This window comes from Lissotriton helveticus, chromosome 5_1, assembly GCF_964261635.1.
Source record: "Lissotriton helveticus chromosome 5_1, aLisHel1.1, whole genome shotgun sequence".
NCBI classification, from domain to species: domain Eukaryota; kingdom Metazoa; phylum Chordata; class Amphibia; order Caudata; family Salamandridae; genus Lissotriton; species Lissotriton helveticus.
The window spans coordinates 1,671,380,320-1,671,402,627 of NC_136065.1; the positions used below are offsets into that span (position 1 = coordinate 1,671,380,320).

The 22,308-nt window shown below is 44.7% G+C and overlaps 1 protein-coding gene across 1 annotated transcript in view; it reads left to right on the top strand.

Annotated features, from left to right (window-relative positions):
* LOC144753768 (uncharacterized) overlaps positions 1-1,448 on the top strand; it is an 82,773-nt gene extending 81,325 nt beyond the window's left edge. Inside the window, exon 5 of the mRNA XM_078641346.1 lies at positions 307-1,448. Within this exon, the coding sequence (XP_078497472.1) occupies positions 307-397 (91 nt within the window). The 3' untranslated portion in view covers positions 398-1,448. The remainder of the gene's footprint in view (positions 1-306) is intronic.
* Positions 1,449-22,308: the final 20,860 nt, after the last annotated feature.

Consider the following 22,308-nt stretch of genomic DNA (forward strand, 5'->3'; position numbering starts at 1 on the left):
CTTCAAACTTCAGTTGAGGGGCATGGGCCCTCTAGGGCTTGGATGCCTTTTAGTGCAGAAGCCAGTAGGGTTGCCACCTGTTAGGGGCCGACCATCACAGGTCAGACCGGAGATCAAAGGCAATATGTGCTGCTATTTTACTTGCATAATGTATCCAGCATTAGCATCTGGGATAGTGACAGCCCTGTACTTAGGACTCACAGGACATAGAAACTGTCTTCCCAGCTGCTTTCCAAGAAAGACGGGTGTTTGGTATTCTACAGCCCTTCCCCAAGGGGTCACAGTTTTTCTCTGTATATCTTACAGGTGCCCTCCTTCCATGATCCACTGGGCCCTGCAATACCTCAACACATCCGGAGGAGACACCGGGCGCCAGTCGCCACCAAGGAACACCTAGAGACCCCGGCCTCCCACGCTGGAAATGGCACGCGCCACAGGAAGAAGAAATGATGTCACCCAAGCCCGCCTTTATCACCCTACCAGAGACAGACCTGAGGCCTAATACATAGCTCCCCCGCTTGGGAGAGAGCACCTTCGAGCACTACTCAGTGGTCCCCCCTCAGTAGCGCTCGAAGGTGCTCTCTCCCAAGCGGGGGAGCTAAGTATTAGTTCTCTTGGATTCCTCACTGCCTGGCCAGACAGTGATTACCTCCGAGCACACTACAGAACTTAAAATCTGCGCAACTTTATCGTTTTGAATAAGCTGTGCGAGTTCCATCCACTGATTGAGTACAGACCTGAGGCCTTCATGACACATAAGAAAATCCTCAGCACCGCCTCAGAACCACAAGCCTGCTGTGCGAGAGCGGCCAAGTCCTGTTCCACCCCAAAACTATGGGTTTTCAATGACGGCAACCTCCCGCTCTCACTCGCACCCCAAATCGTTGCCCTCTTAAATCTGGGAGCACCCACTTATATTCGAATAGTTAATCACATTTCTATCTCACAGGTATACGTAAACCTAAACCCCAAAGGATTTATAAGGTTACCAGTATTTGGTCACCAACAACAAATTGCAGGGTAGAACGGCACGTGGCTGCTTACTCGTCTAGATCCGTTTCACCAACGTGTGGCAAATTACTGTTCAGCTACCGCCTCTTAGAAGGTTTTGTTAGGGCGACATTGCTACCTTGTGGAAAGTAGTAGTATTGCCACCTCGCATGTAGAGTTATGTTTTGTATATACAGATGCTTCTACAAGAAAAATTATATGTAGCTCACGGGAAAAGCTCCAACAAAATGGACCCGCAGAGACTGGCACTGGTGAAATGAAGAGCTAAAGGGCTCAACACATTCTCCCTCGACAATGATGTAAACATGAAACAAAGTGGATGTCAAGATCAACAACACAATTTGTGGTAATCAATAAGTGCAGAAAATAATGAAACCAATAGCATTGATAACATAGACTTCAATTTTTTTTGCCAGAATCGAAGATAAATAAATATTGCAAAGCGCAAACCAACTAATAAAATGTAGAATATTATTATAATACTGCAAATCCATTTTGGAAAAAATGTACATCTGCAGAAGTAAAAGTTGTATCGTATTTTATATAACAATACCAGGTCAGTGCCTTCCTGGTCTGCGGATTCGCGAATGAACAATGCAGAGTCTCAGACTTGGGCATCTGAAGGATGAAACCGTGACACAGTCGAGAACTACAAGACACCCTGGGACCTTCACGTCTTTCTGCATCTTCCACCCATTTCCATCAGTCAGTTCCACCACCTGACTGCCCACTCTGATGTATACACGGATTCTGAAAGCGTGATGGTCCTGGCCTTGTTATTATGTGTGATGCTCCCTCATGCCCAATACCACTTCCTCAGATTGGAGATCGATGGAAGGAGCCTTATCTAACATTGAACCGTGGACCAACAGGAACTTCTCTTTGAGCTGGGGATTGTTTTTTCCATGAACCAGCTGGCCACGTATCATTTGAGCCTGAAAGCACTGAGCGGCATATTTTGAAGGGAAGTTGTCGAGTGAAGCGTTAGCCTTCCTGGCCACTTCAGAATCGCAGGGCTGCATCATATTTACAAGAATATGGTGCAGCCCAGCATTTCCCCCTGCACTGGCACTACACCTAGCAGCCTAGCACCAATGCAGGCACCCTTGCTCAATAGTGCGAGGGTGTCTGCATGCAGGGGAAGATTGTCTATGTGCAAAGGGCCCTCTTCCTGCATAGAGACAATCTTTAAATGCCCTTTTGCAACTTCTATGTGTGCTGAATTAAGCAGGGCCTGCCTGTACATAAACAAACATTGGCCTTTTGCTGTTTTCATGTGTGCTGCACAATGCAGCACACATGAAACATTTCTCCTCATTGTGCTAGGGTAAGACCAGTTTTCCCTGTTCTGAATTCTGGCACTGCCTTCTATTTACGCCTCTCTCGTAAATAGAGGGCAGCGTCAGAATTAATGGGTATTGCACTGGAACACCCACAGCAACACCCATTGCCCATCCCGTTCACTCTAAGTGTAGCGTGAAAGGGGGCCTTATTTAGAAGGCAGCGTTAAGCCACGTTAAATGGCTTAACGCTGCCTTGTAAACAAGGCAAAACCCCCATCACCACAGGAACGCCCTAAAAAGTTCCCACGGTGATAGGGGCTTGTAAATATGCCCCATTAGTATTATACTTTGCAGCTAAAACTCTGTCTTCATTTGCATACTAATCTACTGTTTCTTTAGGCAATTGCCCTTACATAAAAAAATAAGCCTAGCAATCACCTCATTAATGTTTTTTCCAAAATTCAGTTCCAAATGCTTACGCACACTTTCATTCTTCTCTAATGGCAAAGTCAGTAAATGTTTTAAAATCCTACTACCGAGGCTCTCAAACAATGTTCTAACAAAGCTAATTTCCATTCATCTATATAAATATCCACTCCTGCAGCCTCAGCGTAAGCCTCAATATTTTCTATCCATTTAGACCTATCCAAGCTAGGCTCACCTGGAATATGCAGAAAGAGCCAGCACTCCTTCCATACTTTTCACCATTGTATTTCAGTGCTTAATTTGTAAAATAATAAGTGCCAGGGCCCTGACCAGGAGGCCACTGTAGCTTGCACTTCCCAACGCCACTGTTATCCCTGCCAAAATAACTATTAATCATCTCTCACACCTGCAAGTGCGACAGTTCAGATTATTCCGGGTCCCCAAAGCTAAAGGAATGACTGGGTAGGCTGGTATTAGTACATTTTTATGTATATTGTATTAATAAACAACCGTAAATCTGCCTATCTCTAAATTAAATGAGCAGCTCCACCATGTGGCAGACTGTCATAAGTGCAGTGTTGACAATTAAGTGCCGGTGCGGAGAACAGGAAGCCAATTAGGTGCCAGTGCTGAGCACTGGAAACCACCGGCTCAAATTAAGCACTGTATTTACTCTATGTACAGTTAGAGCGCGTCACCGGTAATATGTTAGAATGATGAAGCCGTCATGAAAAGAAGTGAAGAGATACATCTTTCTTGCACCCCCATGCTGGTAACTCTCCTTTCCACCATTCTACCCAACCACAAATACTAAGGTCCTTTCAAGGGGTACCACGCAGAAGCCTGGCGCGAGGACACCAGGGATTGAGTACGAGGGAAAGTTGGACACAAGGACCACACAGGAAACATACGGGCACAGGAAACAATACAGGGACACGAGAAGGCAATACAAGGAACTTTCACAGGTAAAACATAGACAGGGGTGTCAATGAGATCACTACATTATAATGCAACATTTTCATATTTTCATTTAGAACCAGACTACAACAATATGCACACAATAAATGGAAAGTGTGTGCATCACAGTTTTGCATCGCCGTAAAGATACATTCTGTTGTTGGGTCCACTGAGGTAAAACTTAAGACAAATATTTATGCAGTGTCCATCAATTAATCACTTTTTTTGGCTCAAAGAACTATAAGGGTACAGTAAAATCATGTATAACATACAAAGGTATGAACATGGTGTATTGCAGTTACTACCATGATCAATTTAAAACCATAATTCTTTTCCTTTGGAAACAGATACAGTATGGTATGCCTCCATGCTCCCTCTAGTACCAAACAACAAAAACCTCAATAGGAGTGCAAGAAGTGGGTTCAAGAGTGGGTCCGCGATTCCCTCTGGATGAATGTTGTAAAACTTTCAGATTAAAAAATAATAAAGTGCCTAGTGCATAAAATCCTTAAAAAGGCACATGAAAGCCAGGGGAGTGTCCTTGTGGCGATTAATTCTCGCTAACACAGTCGCCCTAATGTTCCAGATTAAGATCAAGAACTTTGAGATTGAGTACACAATACTGCTCCTATTCTCTGACTTGCAGATTCTTAGTGTATGTCGTATGTCTCTGAGCTCGAGCAGCAGACAGAGAGGGATATTCCAGCGAGCGTGCTGCTTGAAATAGACGCTGCAGGAAAATAATAAATGCAAGTCATTCTTTTAGACATTGCAGCCCACAGGGCACAAGGTGGAAGAAATGGCACCTTTAGACCAAGAACCGGTAAAGGAGGATGTTGGCAAGAACCCTAGCCTGAATTTCGTAAAAAAGGTTTGCGAGAACGGGACATAAATGTAATCCATAAATTCCTCAAATTCTGGGGTGCATTTCAAAGACAAATCGGAATCTGTTAGACTTCTGGAAACAACCGTTGAAAGTTTGGAGCAGTAAATGCTCTAGTGAGCATGTGTCCCTGACAATTTTAATTTTTTTGTTTTTGAATCCCTATCAGACTAAGGGCAGACCTAGTGCCAGCCCTGAGCTGCAATGTCTGGGGGCCTGAAGAGACCTCCCATTCATGACATCAGCATCATATTTACACGTAGTCCCTAGGAGTCTAGGGCATAAGCCCTGTGTCCCCGGGACTGTCTGTCAATCACTGTGCATCCTGATCTAACATATTTAAAAGTGTTCTAGTTTCTTGTATGATTTTAACGTGCAGGAGTATTTCACTTAAGTACATCAGTTTATTTTATATCACTATATTTGTGGAAGTAGATTATTAATAATCTGCTGGTGCAGGGTCACCCTTCCTCCACGGGTTCTTAACCAGTAAGGAGGAATCGACACTGGAGCAAAGTACAAACCATAGGTAATTTATTTAGCATTCATGAATGGGGCCTTACCTGACAAGCACCATAGAGATACTCAAGGAGAAAGCACACCGAACAATGGTTTCATGGGTTTTTAAAGCAAAAGATCACAAAGGTCACCCAGAGGTAAATAGAGCTTTGTGAAAAACACACAAAGGAGTTAACGGTAAGAATCGACAGCCTTGGCGCCTTGTGCCATTGTCGCGTACTGAAGCTCAACAACAAGATATGCTATCTGGGTTAACTTTACTTAAAGCTTTACCATTGTCTGAAAACCCTCAAGCAGACGCCAGCTGTTCTTTTGCGCTGACTCTGCATGTTTGTACAGCCTAAATGCCCTAATCTATATTCTTTACTCATGTTTATACAGATGCAGTGTCAAGGATAGAGCAGGGCTGGAAGCAGGGCAGAGGTGAAAAATGGATGAGGCATAGCTTAATTAAAAAACAAGATAATTAGATTTGACATTTTAACAGTCCTTCCTTTTCAGCCTGTGCTGAATCCATTTTACAGTACATGTATTAATCTTTGTTATCAATATTTATACGTTCGGGAATTTCAGTTTGCATCATCATTTCTCGATTCAATTCATGAACATTGACTGGGGAAGGTTTAATACTACTGCAAGTATTTATACAAGTGGTGCATATCATAGGGGCACATTGAATGCAGCAGCAGCAGGTGAGAAAGACGGCTCCTATAATTACTATTTCCATTAATAATTTCCAACCCCAAGTGGAAATAAGTCCCTGTAACCATTTGGACCAGGACCATGTTCCTTGGTCTTGATGTAGCTCTGCAGCATTGCTATATAATTTGGAAATAGCGTCATAGACAAAAGGGGAGTGGTCAGGTATGAACACGCAACAGCTACTACCGATGATGTGACATGCTCCACCACGATCGGCGAGTACAACATCAAGCACCATTCTGTTTTGCAAAGTTACAATCCTTGTAATTTGGAGCTCTTCTGTGATATTACCAAGAGCCATTGCTGATTGATTAGTTACTGCTTCTACCAGTCGGGTCAGACGTCTAATCTTCCTACTATTTAGGGCTGCCCCAACAAAGAAAAAGAGTCCCAAATTAAAATCAACGTACTGCTGTAATGCACGTATCAGTTTGATCTACTTCATCATTATTTAGAGTTCTTTTAAGTCTATTCAAAAAAATGTTATCAAACAGTTTCTGGTCTTTATGATAAGATGCAGGTGCTAAGAACACAAGAGGAAGCAAAAAGGACACATAACAGATGCCGGACCAACTGACTGGTAAATGATAATAACCTTTGTTCCCACAAATGAAGTGTTATGTGAAGATTGGAAACTACTATTGTTCATTCCAGTGATATTTAATACCGTATTACAGTCACTTTTTCCCACTGGGATGCTGCCAATGCTGCTCACACAAAGATCAGCTCGGGCTCAGGTAACAGCGATAACAGGAGGTCCATTACCTTTGGCTGTTCGAGTATTAGGAAAAACATATCCTGGGAAGGAATTTCCTCTGCGATACTCCTCCATTTCCCATACAGTTCTTTTGGCCTGCGGAAGGCCTTCATCATCGGGGTAATAGACCTTGTTTACTGGGCATTGAGTCTTCCAACATCAGCTAGAGCAATATTACTAAATTCAGAGGCCCACAAAAGAGCGAACCAGGCCCTATAAGAGCCATTATGTAAGAATGACAGGGGAATGAGAGGCGTTCCTCCTTTTGTCTGATGGGCTGGCATCATTCCACATATCCAGCAGTTGGTAGTGTTCGTAGCATTATGAGTATGATGTAGCATGTGGATGAAAGTGTTACTGAGGTACGACATCCGGTGTTTTTTCTTATGATAGGGAAGAGTGAAGTAATAGTGTTCCTTGGGGACAGGAGTAGTAGTAGGCAATAGGTTTCGAGCCAGAATCACTTTCTCCATTGTCCAAAAAACTGTTGGCAATATTATCAATAATATGATCAAAGTCACCATATACAGAATCTTGTCATTACTCTGCAGCTTGGATCCCAATCTCTGCATTTCTCCTTCTTGGTATCAATACAACCACAGGTCGGAGAGAGACCCAGGCACCACTGAACACGTATCACAACACACTCTGAACCCAGTTCAGCCGATTCTGTGATCCTAATGTGTCACAGCCAAACCGTTCCACTAATTGCAACTGGTCTCCGGTATCTTTATCTGCTCCTTCCCTTCCTTGGTCGTAAATTGTACATTGCTGAAGGCAGCATTGATCCAATGGCGTCTGTTGGTGGCAGTTCGAGTCGCAAGCAGGATCTGCTCCGGATTCTTCCAGCGAGGCTCCAAGTACTTAGAGCATTGAAAAATGTGCCTGGTTGGAGACCATGAGCCGGACCCTCTAATTTGTCTGGTATAGCTGGGAAACATCTTTTACAATGCAACTTTTACCACGCAGTGCCTTTACGATGCAACTTTTACAACGCAAACCATTACAACGCATTGCGCTGGGGGGCGCTCTAGGATAGGGAATAGGTTTAATTTACTATCCAACACCTTCCCTACTATCCACGGGGACTTGAGTTGGAATAGTAAATTAAACTATTCACTATCCAGCGCCCCAAAGCACTATGCGTTTTAAAGGCATGCGTTGTAAAAACAGCGTTGTAAAGGCATGCATGGTAAAAGCATGCGTTGTAATGTCATACATCCGGTATAGCTTCATGCACCTGCTGATGAATCAGAGACAGTTTTTCAGTCAAGTTTTTTTAGGTAATCACTTAAAACAGGGTACTGTATTTCTTTAATTACATTTGGCCTTGAGGTTCCCCATACATCATAGGCCTGCCGAAGAACATCTCATAGGGAGAAAGTCTAATCTTACTATGTTGGATGGAACGAACAGATAACAAAGCTAAGGGCAGGGCATCTGGCCAACTAAGGCCCGTTGTTGCTTGTATCTTTGCTAGTTTCAAATTCAATATGGCATTGTACCTTTCTACCAGACCAGCTGCCTGGGGATAATTAGCGGCATGACACTTCTGCTTTACCCCTAAACCCTTCATTGGGTACTCTATTATCTGGCCAGTAAAGTGGGGGCCATTGCCAATCCATAGGACTTTATTAACCCCAAAACGGGGGAAAAACGCCTTTAACAGAATTTTAGCTGTTTTTTTAAAAACTTGGGTGGGGGCGCACAAATATGAAGTCCAGAACAAGCAGGTTATCCGTGTCCGACACTCTACACGGAGAGACGCTGCAGATGGACCTGACGTCCTGACTCAGGGACACCGTCCAACTGCCGAATCGTCAACTATATATAAAAAGTTGACTCTGCTACATCGGGAAGAGCCGAACTGACGCACTGAAAATTGGGTCAACTTTTGTAACACACTGTCTTTAAGGTTCTGATCCAGGGACTCTTTTCGATCACAAATCCTTCAACAACAAGAAACTCTCCCCCTCATATTGGGAATAGATGTGGGCCCTCCCCTGTGATACACCCCACAAAAGGATGTACTTTTTGCTATTTGTATAAAACGTATGGGGCCGACTCTCTTCGATAAACACCCATATGGCGACACCTTGAACTTTCATTATATAATCGCGAGGCCCAAATTCGGCCAAAAGCCCTGAGGAAGCTCCCTGTACGGGAGAGAAATGCGTTGACTGATCAACTCTTTTTTGTATATAATGAAACCAATGGACTATTGCACTCAACAAAATGTATGTATAAATTGATAAAAATAAGGACTTAAAAAAAATAACCTGCTTGTTCTGGACTTCATATTTGTGCGCCCCCACCCAAGTTTAAAAAGTACTTTTTGATCTGGAATCACAGGGACGCCACTCAGCAGCTGGCGCCAGGGGTAGCAGCACATACAAGGACACTTTGTTGGAACTGGGATTGGGGTGCGGCACTCTTTGGGTCCGCTGCTGCCTGTTTTCACTAGAATTTTAGCTGTTGTCAAGTCTGTGTTGTCTTTAGTGGGATAAGCTTCTACCCACATACTAAAGGAACAAACTATTACTAGTACATATTTTAAATTGTTACCGCGCTCTAATTGAAGTTAGTCCATTTGGAATTCTTCAAAGGGAACCTGAGGTGGGGAAAATCCGCCAGTAGGGGTTGATACTCCCTTCCCAGGATTGTGCAGTAGACATATCATGCAATGTTTAACCAAATGTTCAGCTGCTTTCCAAATGTGCTTATTATCCCAAACCTGTTCTAGTTGGGAGATGGTGTTTTTATTTTAGCAATGACGTGAGCAGGTCCATGAGCCATAGTCACAAAAGATAATAAATAAGCATAGGGGAACTTCCATTTCGACATATCTTTTGACCTCCAACATCCCTCATCATCTAACTCTCCTTCCTTTTGCCATTCTGCCCTTTCTTGTTCAGTGGCTGACTGCTGTATTTCCTTAATTTCTGTTTACATGTTTTCCCATCTTTCAGCTTGGGATCGTAGTACATATATTTTACTTGTGAGTGCACTTGCAGTATCTCGTGCAACTTCATCAGCAAAAGCATGTCCTTGTCCCACCTTGTCTGTAATTTTCTTGCGGGCACTACATTTGATAATGGCTACACTCTTTGGCAATGTCAAGCCAGTAAGGAGACTATTTACCAATTCGCATGTTGTATTTTAGAAGCATGGGAGGTTAGGAATCCCTGTTCCTTCCAAAGCTTGCCAAAATTGTGTGCCATACCAAATACATAATGGCCGTCCGTATAAATGTCGACTGATAATCCTGACTGAGTTCGCAAGCCCTGAAAAGTGCAATTAGTTCAGCTGCTTGGGCAGATTTTTGTGGAATTTGGGCTGTTTCTACCACAGTTTGTCATGTGTTAATGGCATAGGAAGCAGAGGTGGTGCCATCAGGTAGTCTTATATAAGAGCCATCCACCCATAGTTCTCCCTCAGGATCTAAAAAAGGTGTATCTTTAAGATCTATTCTTCCTTTAGTTTGTTCTTCTGTTAGGAAAATACAATCGTGCAAATCATGAGTTTGTTCAGCTGGCAAGGGTAACAATGTAGCTGGGTTCAATGTCAAACATCTCTTGAGTGTGATATGAGGTGCCAAAAGCGTAAGTTTGATTCCTGTGAGCTAGTCAGGTGTTGTGTCTTGGTCTGATTAAGGAGTGCATCTACGGAATGTGGTACCATAACCATAAGCTTGTTACTCAACACTATCCCTTCAGATTGTCGTATAGAAATGGCTGTGGCAGCAACTGCTCTAAGACAGCCTTGAGGTCCTCTGGCCACCGGGTCCAATACAGCCAAAAAATAAGCACATGGACAATGTTTACTACCATATGGTTGTGTTGAAACTGACAATGCATATCCTTCTCTCTCATTTACATATAATATAAACGGCTTTGCATAGTCTGGTGTGCCTAACATTGGAGCAGAACAAAGGGATGCACAAAGCTGCTGATATGCTTCCTGACATTCAAATGTCCATGGAGGAGGAGAGGGAGTGTCTTTAGTAGCAAGGGACAAAAAAGGTTTAATGATAAGGCAGAAGTTGGGGATCCAACGTCTACAGTAGGAAGTAATACCAATAAGTGCCCGAACATCTTTTTGAGTACTTAGAATGGGAATTTTTAGGATAGTTTGAATCCTGTCTTTAGTCAGAGTACGGCATTCTATAGACAGGAGGTGACCTAAATAAGTGACCTCAGATTGACAATATGGCAACTTATTCTTAGAGACTTTATGTCCTTTTATAGCAAGATGATGCAATGGGGGAGAGTGGCCTCTTTACAATACTCAACTGTGTCGGCGGCTAGCAAAATATCATCGACATATTGCACAAGTGTAACTCCTGATGGCAAAAGAAGTTCATCCAACTGTCATTTAAGAACCTGACTGTAAATGCTGGGACTTTCTGTAACAACGGGAGTTTAAGCAGGTTGCAATTCGGAGAGGAAGAGTAGCAATCTAGAGAGAACAGCGTGACAGTTGGAGTAAACAGAAAGAAATAGTGCTGGATAATCAGGGAGTTTTGTTTGAAGCTACAATATTAGCGGTTAGAACATTGAGCACAACGCATCAAGGTTCGCCCCTGATGAAGGCACATTGGTAGTGCCGAAATGCATTGGGCCTTTTTTACATATTGTATATCTAATGGTACTGTAAATCATTACATGAATATCAATGTTAATGTTATTTTGACTGTCATTTTTGAAAAACACATGGAATGTGAATAACAGTAGAAATAACAATAAGGTGGTTATTGACACATATGATAAAGATAAATAAAAAGAAAAAAGAGAGACTAAATAAGGTTTATTATTTGTTAAAAAAATGAAATAAGTTTAGGTGCGTAGCACCAAGTGAACAGTGCACGGTTAGTTGGGCCAACCACCCAACATAAACAGGCTACATTCATAAGGGACTGACAAACCCAATAACCGCAGCACCATTGTGTACAACAGGCAAAACAGGAGAACGGAGTGCTCCCAAACCCAACAAAAACCAACAAAAATCGGGACTTTCTGTAAAGCATTTTGGAACCCTACAAAATCTAAATGAGTGGCCCCTTAATGAAAATCCGAATAGATATCTACTGTTCTCATGTATAGGAATAGAGAAAAAGGCGTTTTTGAGGTAAATAACAGAAAATACAGTAGCTGTAGGTGGGATTAATGTCAACAAGGTCGTAATATCAGAAACACGATATTGAGGAATCACTATTTTATTTACTTCTCTTAAATCAATCACAAATCGGTAAATTTTATCCCCTGTTCAATAGCCCCATTGAATGGGGCTATTGCATACATTAGAGGAAACTTCCTCAACAACTCCTGTACATATCATGTCGTCAATAATGGATATCAATGCATCCTGACCTTCTTTTGATATTTTATATTGCGGGACCCTTGGTAATGAAGCATCCTCCCAAACCTGTATATGTACTGGGAAATGTCCATTCTTCCCTCATCTGTGTCAGCAGTAGCCCAAACACATGAAGGAACAGAATCAAGATCCGAATATAAAGATAAATTATATTGTTGAGGCAATGGCTTTTCCCCAAAAATGACACATACTCCAGATGGGGAACAATATATAGTAGCATGGAAATATTTCAAAAGATCAAGTCCCATCAAATTATCAGGAGCGTGTGGGGGGTAAAAAGGGGGCTGTAGCAATAAAATTCTCAACCTGCAATGGCAATTTTTGGGACACAGGGCTAGGAGTTGGGGTTCCATCAAATCCTATTGATGTAATCACTTGGCCAGACAAGGGTGTCCCAGGGACCAGTTTCTGAGATATCGCACTGCGTGTCGACCCTGTATCCACTAAAAATGTCTGAACCTGCCCAAGTATAGTGGCTGTTATATAGGGTTTCCTCTGATTCCCAATCCTCCAAAGAATATTGATTATTCCGTTGATCAAAATAGTTTCCTGACCTATTTCTCTCTGGAGCTTGAACATGCGGTGGCTGCTGTCGGGGAGCTGAAGTCCCTCGATTACCATTCACTTGTCCCCTTCCACTCCCAGCAGCAGCTAAAACAGGACATTCAGAACGCCAATGTCCTTTCTCCTCACAACAAGCACATTGATCTGGCCCTAGTGGAGTTTGTCTACGCGGTGGCCCTACTGGAGGTATTTGCCTACAATTCTGACCATAGGTTTGACCTCTACCGTGGGATCCATAGGCCTGGACCATCATTACCTTAGTTTTCAATTCTTTTAGTTTTCCTTCTTTCTGTTCTTGCTCAGTGGTCACCTGATTCTGATAATACTGAGCCATATCTAATATAGCTTTCGGGGTTACTGAAGCCAATGTACTCTCAGAATTCTATAGGCGAACAGATATCTTAACCTCAGCACCGCCGAACACCTGCACTTCCAGATCCACATCGATCCTAACACCACCCTCAGAGGAACCCTCATCTACAGACCCCCCCAGACCCCGGTCACAGTTCAGCGACGCCTTCGCTGACCTCGTCAGCATGCATGCCCTCACATCCACGGACTACATTCTCCTCAGAGACCTGAACTTCCACCTCGAGAACGCCAACAACAGCAACTCTACCACCCTGCTCGACAACCTCGCCAACATCGGTTTCAAACAGCTCGTCTCGACCCCCACCCACTCTGCCGGACACACGCTCGACCCCATCTTTTTCACCAGCAACAACGTCACCTTCAGCCACAACACCAAACGCCACTGGACTGACCACCGCTGTGCCCACTTCACCTTCGAGAAAGCCACCACACATCACCACCCTCAACGGACCCCCCACCACAACTGGGCCAATGTCACCAAACACCAGCTAATCGCCAGCTTCACTTGAAACCCTCCAATCGACTCCGCCGACGCTGACACTGCTGCCCGCAATCTCAGGCAATGGATCGGTGACTGCGCCAACACGCTCGCCCAGATGAAGAAACCCTCCAACAGAATCACTGACAGAAAAGCCCCCTGGTTCACCGCCAACCTCCAGGCATCCAAATAGACCTGTCGAAGACTCGAGAAGAAGTGGCACCACAAACAGACACCAGTTAACAACACAGCCCACAAGAACGCCATCCGCAGGCACCATCAACTCATCCGACTCGCCAAAATGACCTCCTTCAAGGAACGCATCGACAACAACGCACCCAACAGCAAAGAGCTTTTCAACATTGTGAAGGAACTCTCCAACCCTAGCTCCAACTCCAACGACATCCCGCCTTTGCAAGACCTCTGCAACTCCCTTTCCAACTTCTTCCACCGCAAAATCGCAGACATCCAGGACAGCTTCAACAAGCAGACCCCCCGACAGGCACCGACACCTCAGAATCACCGCCCCTCAGCCACACCGGCCACACTGACCTCCTGCTCTCCTGGACCCATGTCAATGACGTCGACACCATCAGAACCATGAGCACCATCCACTCCGGCTCACCATCCAACCCCTGCCCACACACATCTTCAACAAAGCAAGCACCGCCACTGCACCCTACCTCCGGAAGTTCATGAACACCTCCTTCGAGACCGCTACCTTCCCAGAGAGCTGGAAGAATGCCGAGATCAACGCCTTACTCAAGAAACCCAAGGCTGACCCTAAGGACCTCAAGAACTTCAGGCCCATATCCTTGCTCCCATCCCCGGCGAAAGTCATCGAGAAAACTGTCAACAAGCAACTAACACGCTTCCTCGTAGAGAACAATGCACTCGACCCGTCCCAATCAGGATTCTGCAGCACCCACAGCACCAAAACCACCCTCATCGCCACCACTGACGACATCAGAACCCTGCTAGACAACGGCGAAACCGTGGCACTCATCCTCCTGGACCTGTCGGCCTCCTTCAACACCGTCAGCCACCACACCCTACGCACACGCCTCCAAAACACAGGGATCTGTGACAAACCCTGGACTGGACCATCTCCTTCCTCACCGGCGGAACACAGAGTATCTGATTCCCCCCTTCCATTCGGAAGTCACCATTATCATCTGCGGCGTACCCCAAGGATTATCACTCAGCCCGACACTCTTCAACGTCTACATGGCACCGCTCACCAACATCGTCCAATCATACGACCTCAACATCATCTCATACGCCGACAACACCCAGCTGATCCCCTCAATCACAAAGGACACCACCAAAACCAACCTCCACGAAGGAATGAAGGCTGTCGCCGAATGGATGAAGAACAGCCGCCTGAAGCTGAACTCGGACAAGACGGAGGTCCTCATCCTCTGACCCACCCCCTCCGCCTGGGACGATTCCTGGTGGCCGGCCACTCTGGGAGCTGCACCCACACCCACCAACCATGCACGCAACCTGGGATTCAGCCTAGACTCATCGCTATCAATGACCCAGCAGTCAACGCTGTCTCATCCTCCTGCTTCGACACCCTCCGCATGCTCCACAAGATTTACAGGTGTATCCCCACAGAAACCAGAAGTACGGTTACCCAGGCCCTCGTCAGCAGCAGACTGGACTACGCAACGCCCTCTACATGGGAACCACTGCAAAACTCCAGAAGCGACTCCAACGCATACAGAACGCCTCCGCACGCCTCATCCTCAACATCCCTCGCCACAGCCGCATCACAGAACACCTGAGAGACCTACACTGGCTCCCCATCAACAAGAGGATCACCTTCAAGATCCTCACTCACGCTCACAAAGCACTCCACAACACCGAACCAGCATACCTCAACACACGACTCACCTTCTACACCCCGAATCACCAGCTCAGCTCCGCTGACTTTGCCCTCGCCACCGTCTCACGCATTCAAAGAATGACCGCCGGCAGCAGATCATTCTCCCACCTCGCCGCCAAGACCTGAAACACCCTCCCCATCGACCTACGGCACACCCAGGACCTACTGACCTTCAAGAAACTCCTCAAGCCCTTATTGTTCAAACAGTAGCAACACCCACACCCCCCGCCACCCCTCAGCGCCGTGAGGGCCTCACGGGTGAACAGGGTGCTTTACAAATGCTTGATTGATTGATATCTCAGTAAGTAAATTTCCTACAAATCTATCTGCAAATAAATGCGCACCTGTAAGCGTAGATGTATCTTGCCCACTAAAATCATGGAACGGCCTCTCCCTGTTTTTGTTTACAAGTAGTAAGAAGTGCCCAATCTATTTTCCTTGCTGGTACCATCTTTTTTTAATGTAAGTAAGTCTGTTACCAGGCAGATCCAGTATGAGCTGAGTAGGTTTCTGACCAGGTTTCCTATCGCTATCGGCTGCTATAATGGCAGCCCAGTCTCCTCCCAAATCAACAGCATGATCCTGTTTCCGGGTAAGTCGCCACATATCTGGTGGCATGATCATACCACAAAGCATATCAATATCTGCTAAGGTTATAACACCAGAATAAATTGCTGCCTGTACATCATCATAAAATCCTCTAGTATTTTTCGTATGTCTGGTAAGGAGGCTTTTAAAGTGAGTACATTCGTCCTTTTCCAGGGCGTATATATCCAATTGTACAAAAAATTGGCTCTAGCTTTGGCATCATTAAAGTCATCGTTATCTGCATTCCCTCTTCCAGTATTGAAATGTGGTGCGGCTTCCCTCATAGATCTTATTTGGGGAGAAGAAAAAGTTCATTACTATATCTAATTATTGTTGCTATGGCAGTGTTAACTCTACTTACAGGGAAGGCTCCTATCTGACACTGTCTATTAATAGCTCTAACATCGTCAGGGCCATTCTGTCCTGTAGTCATCTCCCATTGGACCATAAGTTGATGAGAAAGCTTATTTATGAGTTAAAGAAGCTCACCCTCAGAAAAATCCTGTATTTGATCTGTAATTTCTCCTTCCTCTATTTCTAGATCACTCAACCAATTTAATACCATCAACCTTATCGCATCCTGACATGATTGAGACCCAGTAGAATGAAAAATTCGAGGGGTCAGGAAAGATATAGAAAGTACAGGATCATTAGTCATTTCGGGGCAGTGACCTGGGATGGAGGCGCAAAGGCCTGAGATGGGGGCACAGTGGCCTGGGATGGAGGGAGTAAGGGATGTACCGGTACTTGTTGGAAAATAGAAAGCTGGAAAACGGTGAGCAAAAGAGGTGGAGCCGGAGGTGCAGCCAGAGGTGCAGGGGGAACGACATTCGGGTGTCCAGGGGGAAGAGGTGTCAAAGGTACATATGGGGGTGGAGGTCGTTCAATCAATAATCGGTCATGGTCTGAATCCACATCTTCTTGGTGGATTTGTGCTGTTACTGTCGGTCTGACTAGATATTCCTTAGATATTAGTAATCTATGCTCTCTATCTAAACATTCCTTTTTCTCCTGAACTTCCTTATCCTTCAATTCCTTATACTTCTAATACTCTGTCTTCCTTACTTTTATCCTTTGTATCTCCACTGTCTTGAGCTGCCGCTCCTTTACTTCTTTCCTCCACATATGCAAACTGTCAAAAATAGCTGGCCTAACTTTCTTTAAAAACAATTGTTTTCTAAATACTCAAGTTTGTGAGGGTCCATTGTCCCCTCTAATGGCCATTGCAACTGGGGATCCCCTTTTGTATATCTGTTCCACAATGAATTACACATGATGGGACAAATACCATATTTGATGTACGTCTCAAAATTTGGCGTACCTTCTGGTGGCGCGGCTGACTTGCTTCCAAAATAATCTGCTTATCGCAGCAACAGCAACAAAACTTTCAAAGCGTACTAAGTACAGACATGTTATATAAGATATAAAAAACTTATAAACAGAGAGAAATAAAAAATATTCTCACATTACCTGTAACAAAAAAAATGTTTAGTCAAAACAAATAGCAAGTTCCAAAACAGATTCTAAATTCCAAAACAAATTCCAAGTAAACTCCGAACGGATATCGAGCAAATTCCAAACAAAGTCCAAGCAGATTCCAAACAAATTCTAACCAAATGAATGAGTTCAATACAGATTTACCTTGTGTGTAGTCTTCAACTCCCACCTGTCGATCCTCCCTGATCAAAAAAAATGACAGTTCGAAGGCCCTAGGCAAGGCCAGCAGCCGCTAGGCAGATCAGGGTCAGAGAGCTGAAAAATCACCTTGGACCACGAGAAATACTAGTCTCTTCAGGTGATGCGCCCTCAGAGAAGTTCATCTTACCGACACAATCGCCTCCCCTGGTCCGACTGCAAGCCCTTGATGGGGCTCCATGGTGAGCGCCAATTTGTGGAAGTAGACGGGTTCTTAACAAGTAAGAAGGAATCAACACTGGAGCGAAGTACAAACCATAGGTCATTTATTTAGTTTTCATGAATGGGGACTTATCCGACAAGCACCGTAGGGATGCTCAAGGAGAAAGCACACAGAACAATGGTTACATCGGTTTTTATAGCAAAAGACCACAAACAAGAGATGCCCAGAGATAAATAGAGTTTTGGTAAAAACATACAAAGGAGGTAACGGTAAGAATCGATAACCTTGGAGCCTTGTGCAATTGTCGCGTCCTGAAGCTGCACAACAAGATATGCTATCTGCGTTAACTTTACTTAAAGCTTTACCATTGTCTGAAAACCCTCGAGCAGACGCCAGCTGTTCTTTTGCGCTGACTCTGCATGTTTACGAAGCCTACAATGCCCCAATCTAGATTCTTTACTCATGTTTATACAGATGCGGTGTCAAGGATAGAGCCAGGCTGGAAGCAGGGCAGAGGGGAAAAATGGATGAGGCATAGCTTAATTAAAAAACGAGAGAATCAGATTTTACATTTTAACATATTGAGAGCCATTTATTAACAATTATAATAAATGCACCCGAATATAGTATGTACTAAAGTGAAACACTCTGTAATGTTAAAAGTTTACAAGAGAGTGCTTTTAATTATGTGAGTTCAGGATGTGTGCATCACAAACTCACATATTTAAAAGTGCCCTGGTCTCTTGTATGCATTTAAAATGCAGGAGCATTTCACTTTAGTACATCAGTTAATATCACTATATTGAGAGGCATGTATTAACATTTTTAATAAAGGCCTCTCATCATAGTGATATAAACTAAAGTACTAAAGTGAAACGCTCCTGCATGTTAAAAGCATACAAGAGGTGCTTCACCCCTTTCAAGTTCCACCAGCCGCCACTGGTCTTACCTGGAGTTGCTTGCTATAGATGTTTTGGATATTATTAACGAAGTTTATGGTCCGATAACTACCTGTGACTTGTTGGGCTCCCTTTTTATAAATAGGTTGCATTTCTGCCCCTCTCCAGAAGTAAGGTATTGGAGCACCTGCTGAGCATTGGAGCCCCAGATCATGGATTCAGAGCGATATTAATCAGAGGGGATTCCGTCCGGACCGGGAGCTTTCCCTGCTTTTTTAGCATGAATTGCATTTAGGGGGGCATATGTACAAGCCCCTATCACCACCACAATGCCACTTTAGCCAACGTTGTGGTGGCGATAGGGGCTGAGCCTTATGTACAGGGCAGCGTTAAGCCACTTTAAATGGCTCAACGCTGCCTTGTAAATAAGGCCCCCTTTCACTCTATGGTTAGCGTGAAAGGGGTGAGCAGTGGATGTTGCAGGGGGCATTCCACCACAACACCCATTGTATTTGATGCTGCCTCCTATTCAAAAGGGTGGCGTACATAGGAGGCAGCACCAAAATTAAGACCAGAAAAACTCTGGTCTTAAGTTAACAAAACGGGGAGAAATGCATTATTTCTCCTCGCTTTTGCTTTTTCCATGTGTGCTGGGTTGTGCAACACACATGGAAAAAGCAAAATGCCATGGATTGTTTATTTACAGGAAGGTCGCCCTTCCTGTACATAAACAATCATTAAAAAAATAATGCAATTTTTTTACTTTCATGTGTGCTGCATGAAGCAGCACGCATGAAAGTGACAACATTGCGTTTCAGGATTGTTTATGTGCAGGAAGGGACACCTTCCTACCCATAGATAATATCCCCTGCACGCAGACACTCTTGCACTATGGTGCAAGGGTGCCTGCGTTGGCGCTACACTGCTAAGTGTAGCGCCAGTGCAGGGGGAAACAAGGCTGCACAATATCCTTGTAAATATGGTGCAGCCTTACGTTTCAGAAGTGGCAGAGAGAGGCGTTAAGCCAGGAAGGCTAACGCCTCTCTCCTCCGCTTCATTGTACATATGGCCCAGTGTTTCTTCCAGTGTAAATACTAATTGGACACCTTTGGTGCCTTAAAAGTTGGAGAGACTCCTAGAGCTATTATGCCTCCCCATGTATGACGGGTCTGCATAAAGAGCAGATAAATGTTTAACCCACTCTGTTGCAGGTATGTGGCATTATGTGAGCATAATCCCTGCATCTATCATGTGTGACCAAATGCCAGAACCATCTGGAATCCTCTTTTGCTGCTTCCAGTGGGTCATCCCAGAACTGAGCTTCCCACTGGGGTTGAGGTGAGCCGATAAACTTAGCTTGTATGACGCCCTTTGGTGTACGTATAATAACCGATACTATATTATGTTGCTCAAACAATGATGTTGCTCTTCCAGGAAGCAGACTACGTGTTGCACGTCAGCTGTGAGGAGCCAGCCGCTGGTGACGTAGTTGAGAGAACCGGAGGATTCCTCTCAATGGCCGCAGGCCGGCACCCGATGAAGTAGTACTGGCCCGGGGTCCGCTTTGGAACAACTCGACAGTACTACAATCTCACAGGTAGGGTTTGGAGACAGACTTACTTAGCTCAAAGGAAACTAACAATCAGCCTGAGGGGACCTGCAGCAACTGGCTCTAGTGGAACGCGGAGCGTAAACGGCAATTTTCATCGCCATCTTTCCTCTAAAGCCACAAGTAGACACTGCGCCATAGCAACATGGAGTTAGTTGTAATCTCTTTGAAGGTGCTAATTGTTCGTCTCCGAACAGTTATGTGGAAAATAGAGCAAGATGAGGCCCTTCATGGGGTCCCGGGGGAGCATTTGGGTATGGAGCAGTAGTGTGTAAGGGCACTATCTTTTAATCCTAGCATCCCTGGACTGCTGATTTCACCCTAACTATAAACAAAGTTTGTGCACTTGACTCTAGACAGCAACAATGAGCAGCCAAGGCGTACTTAAGACTTAGAAACTCAGACTCTGTATGACCCAGTAAATACAGTTAATAACACCAATGTCCAGCCCAGGAGAGAACTACCAATATGGTGCACTTTCCACAGCCTGGAAGATCAATGGTCCAGTTAAACATGCAACACAAATAAAAACTAGATGGTGCTAGCATCTTCTTAGAACGGGATAAACCCAAATGTATCTATTGTTCCTTAGTGCTATGCCCTGCTGTCCAGGTGCATCCGCATCGTCTTAGTCACCTTTGCAAAACTCCACCTTACACACCACCTTTTCCTTGGAAGGATTCTGTTATGCGTTAGTGATTCTGGCAGTGGTGATTCTGACAATGTCCTAGTGCTGGTCCTGCTCTGGTACTAGAGGGGACAAATCAATTGGCAGAAGCCTCATCTGTGGAGTTTTCAGCACCTTAAAATGTTTTAGCCCAAATATCCCTTGTCCCAAAAACTTACCATCCAAATGCCAAGGGGCCCACCCATAAAGTAACTGGTGCATTTGACGGCTCCTACTGATTTTTGAGTTTAAAGTCCTTGGCAACTGGGTTTCTCATAACCAGTGTTGTCAGCGGTGACTGGGAATTTTGTCACCTGTGCCTATTCCTGACAGGGCCAAGTGGAGTTAAAAAAATCCAAGTGGTTATAAGACTCGAAGAGGGCAGATGCAGTGGTAGACTGGCGTCCAATAAGCATTCCCCTGATCGTACCCACCTTCGGAAACTCCATCTCAAAAACTGGCAGTGGTGATCAACATTTCTGAAGGAGGGGAGTGCTCACAGGCCCAAGGCATCCTTTGAACACCAATTCTCTGTCACTTCCCATTTGAAACTGGTCTGTAGTTTTAGGGCTCAACCACAACTTTAAAAGACAGGAACTGTTAGGTTTCTAAAAGAGATTAAATGGTCCCACAATCTGGGAAACCTTCCCCTGCCAACAGAGTGGGGTCCTAAGTGGTGTTTAAAGGCAGGGGACCTCTTGGTCCCTATGGAACTAAGAAAGGAGGAAGCAAGACACCCGGAGGGAACAGATGTCGATTGTACAGGCTCAGCTACTACAGCTCCTCTCCACAGGGGGAAACAGCGTGTACAACACTGTCGGTTCAACGCGGTACCTTTACAACGCGGACAGTACAACGACTGTGTTGTTACCATGCATACCATTACAACGCAAGTATTTACAACGACTTGATGTAGGGGGCTTTTTAGATGTTGGATTTGCAATCCAACACCTTCCCTACTGTTGCACAGACTGGAGTTGGAATAGTAAATGATACTATTCTAAACTCCAGCACCCCCTACAGCAAGTCGTTGTACTGACCGCGTTGTAAAGGCATGCGTTGTAAATGAATGCGTTGCAACATCATATATTCCTCCACAGGTGATGTAGATCTTTGGACTTTTCTTCTGCTGTCCAGCTATGCTTTGGGAATCTTGTGGCCTTAGGGCGATCACAATTCTTTTGAGTCATGCTGTACACTATGGGACTTATTTACAAGATTTTGCGGTGGGGCAGCACAGCAGGCTTTCCTGCTGCACTGCCCTACAGCAAAAGAAAAGGGCAGGAATGCGGCGTATCTATCAGACATGGGCATGCCTGTCCTTTTCCCCTGCGCTGGTGCCCAATGGGCAGTGCATGAGTTCAGTGCATCCTCTGTGGTTCAACTGCTTTTTCAATGATAAAGGAAACAAGTCCTACTGTGGATGATGCACAGCAGACCAATGAAGTGCTGCCTCCCTGTAGTACAG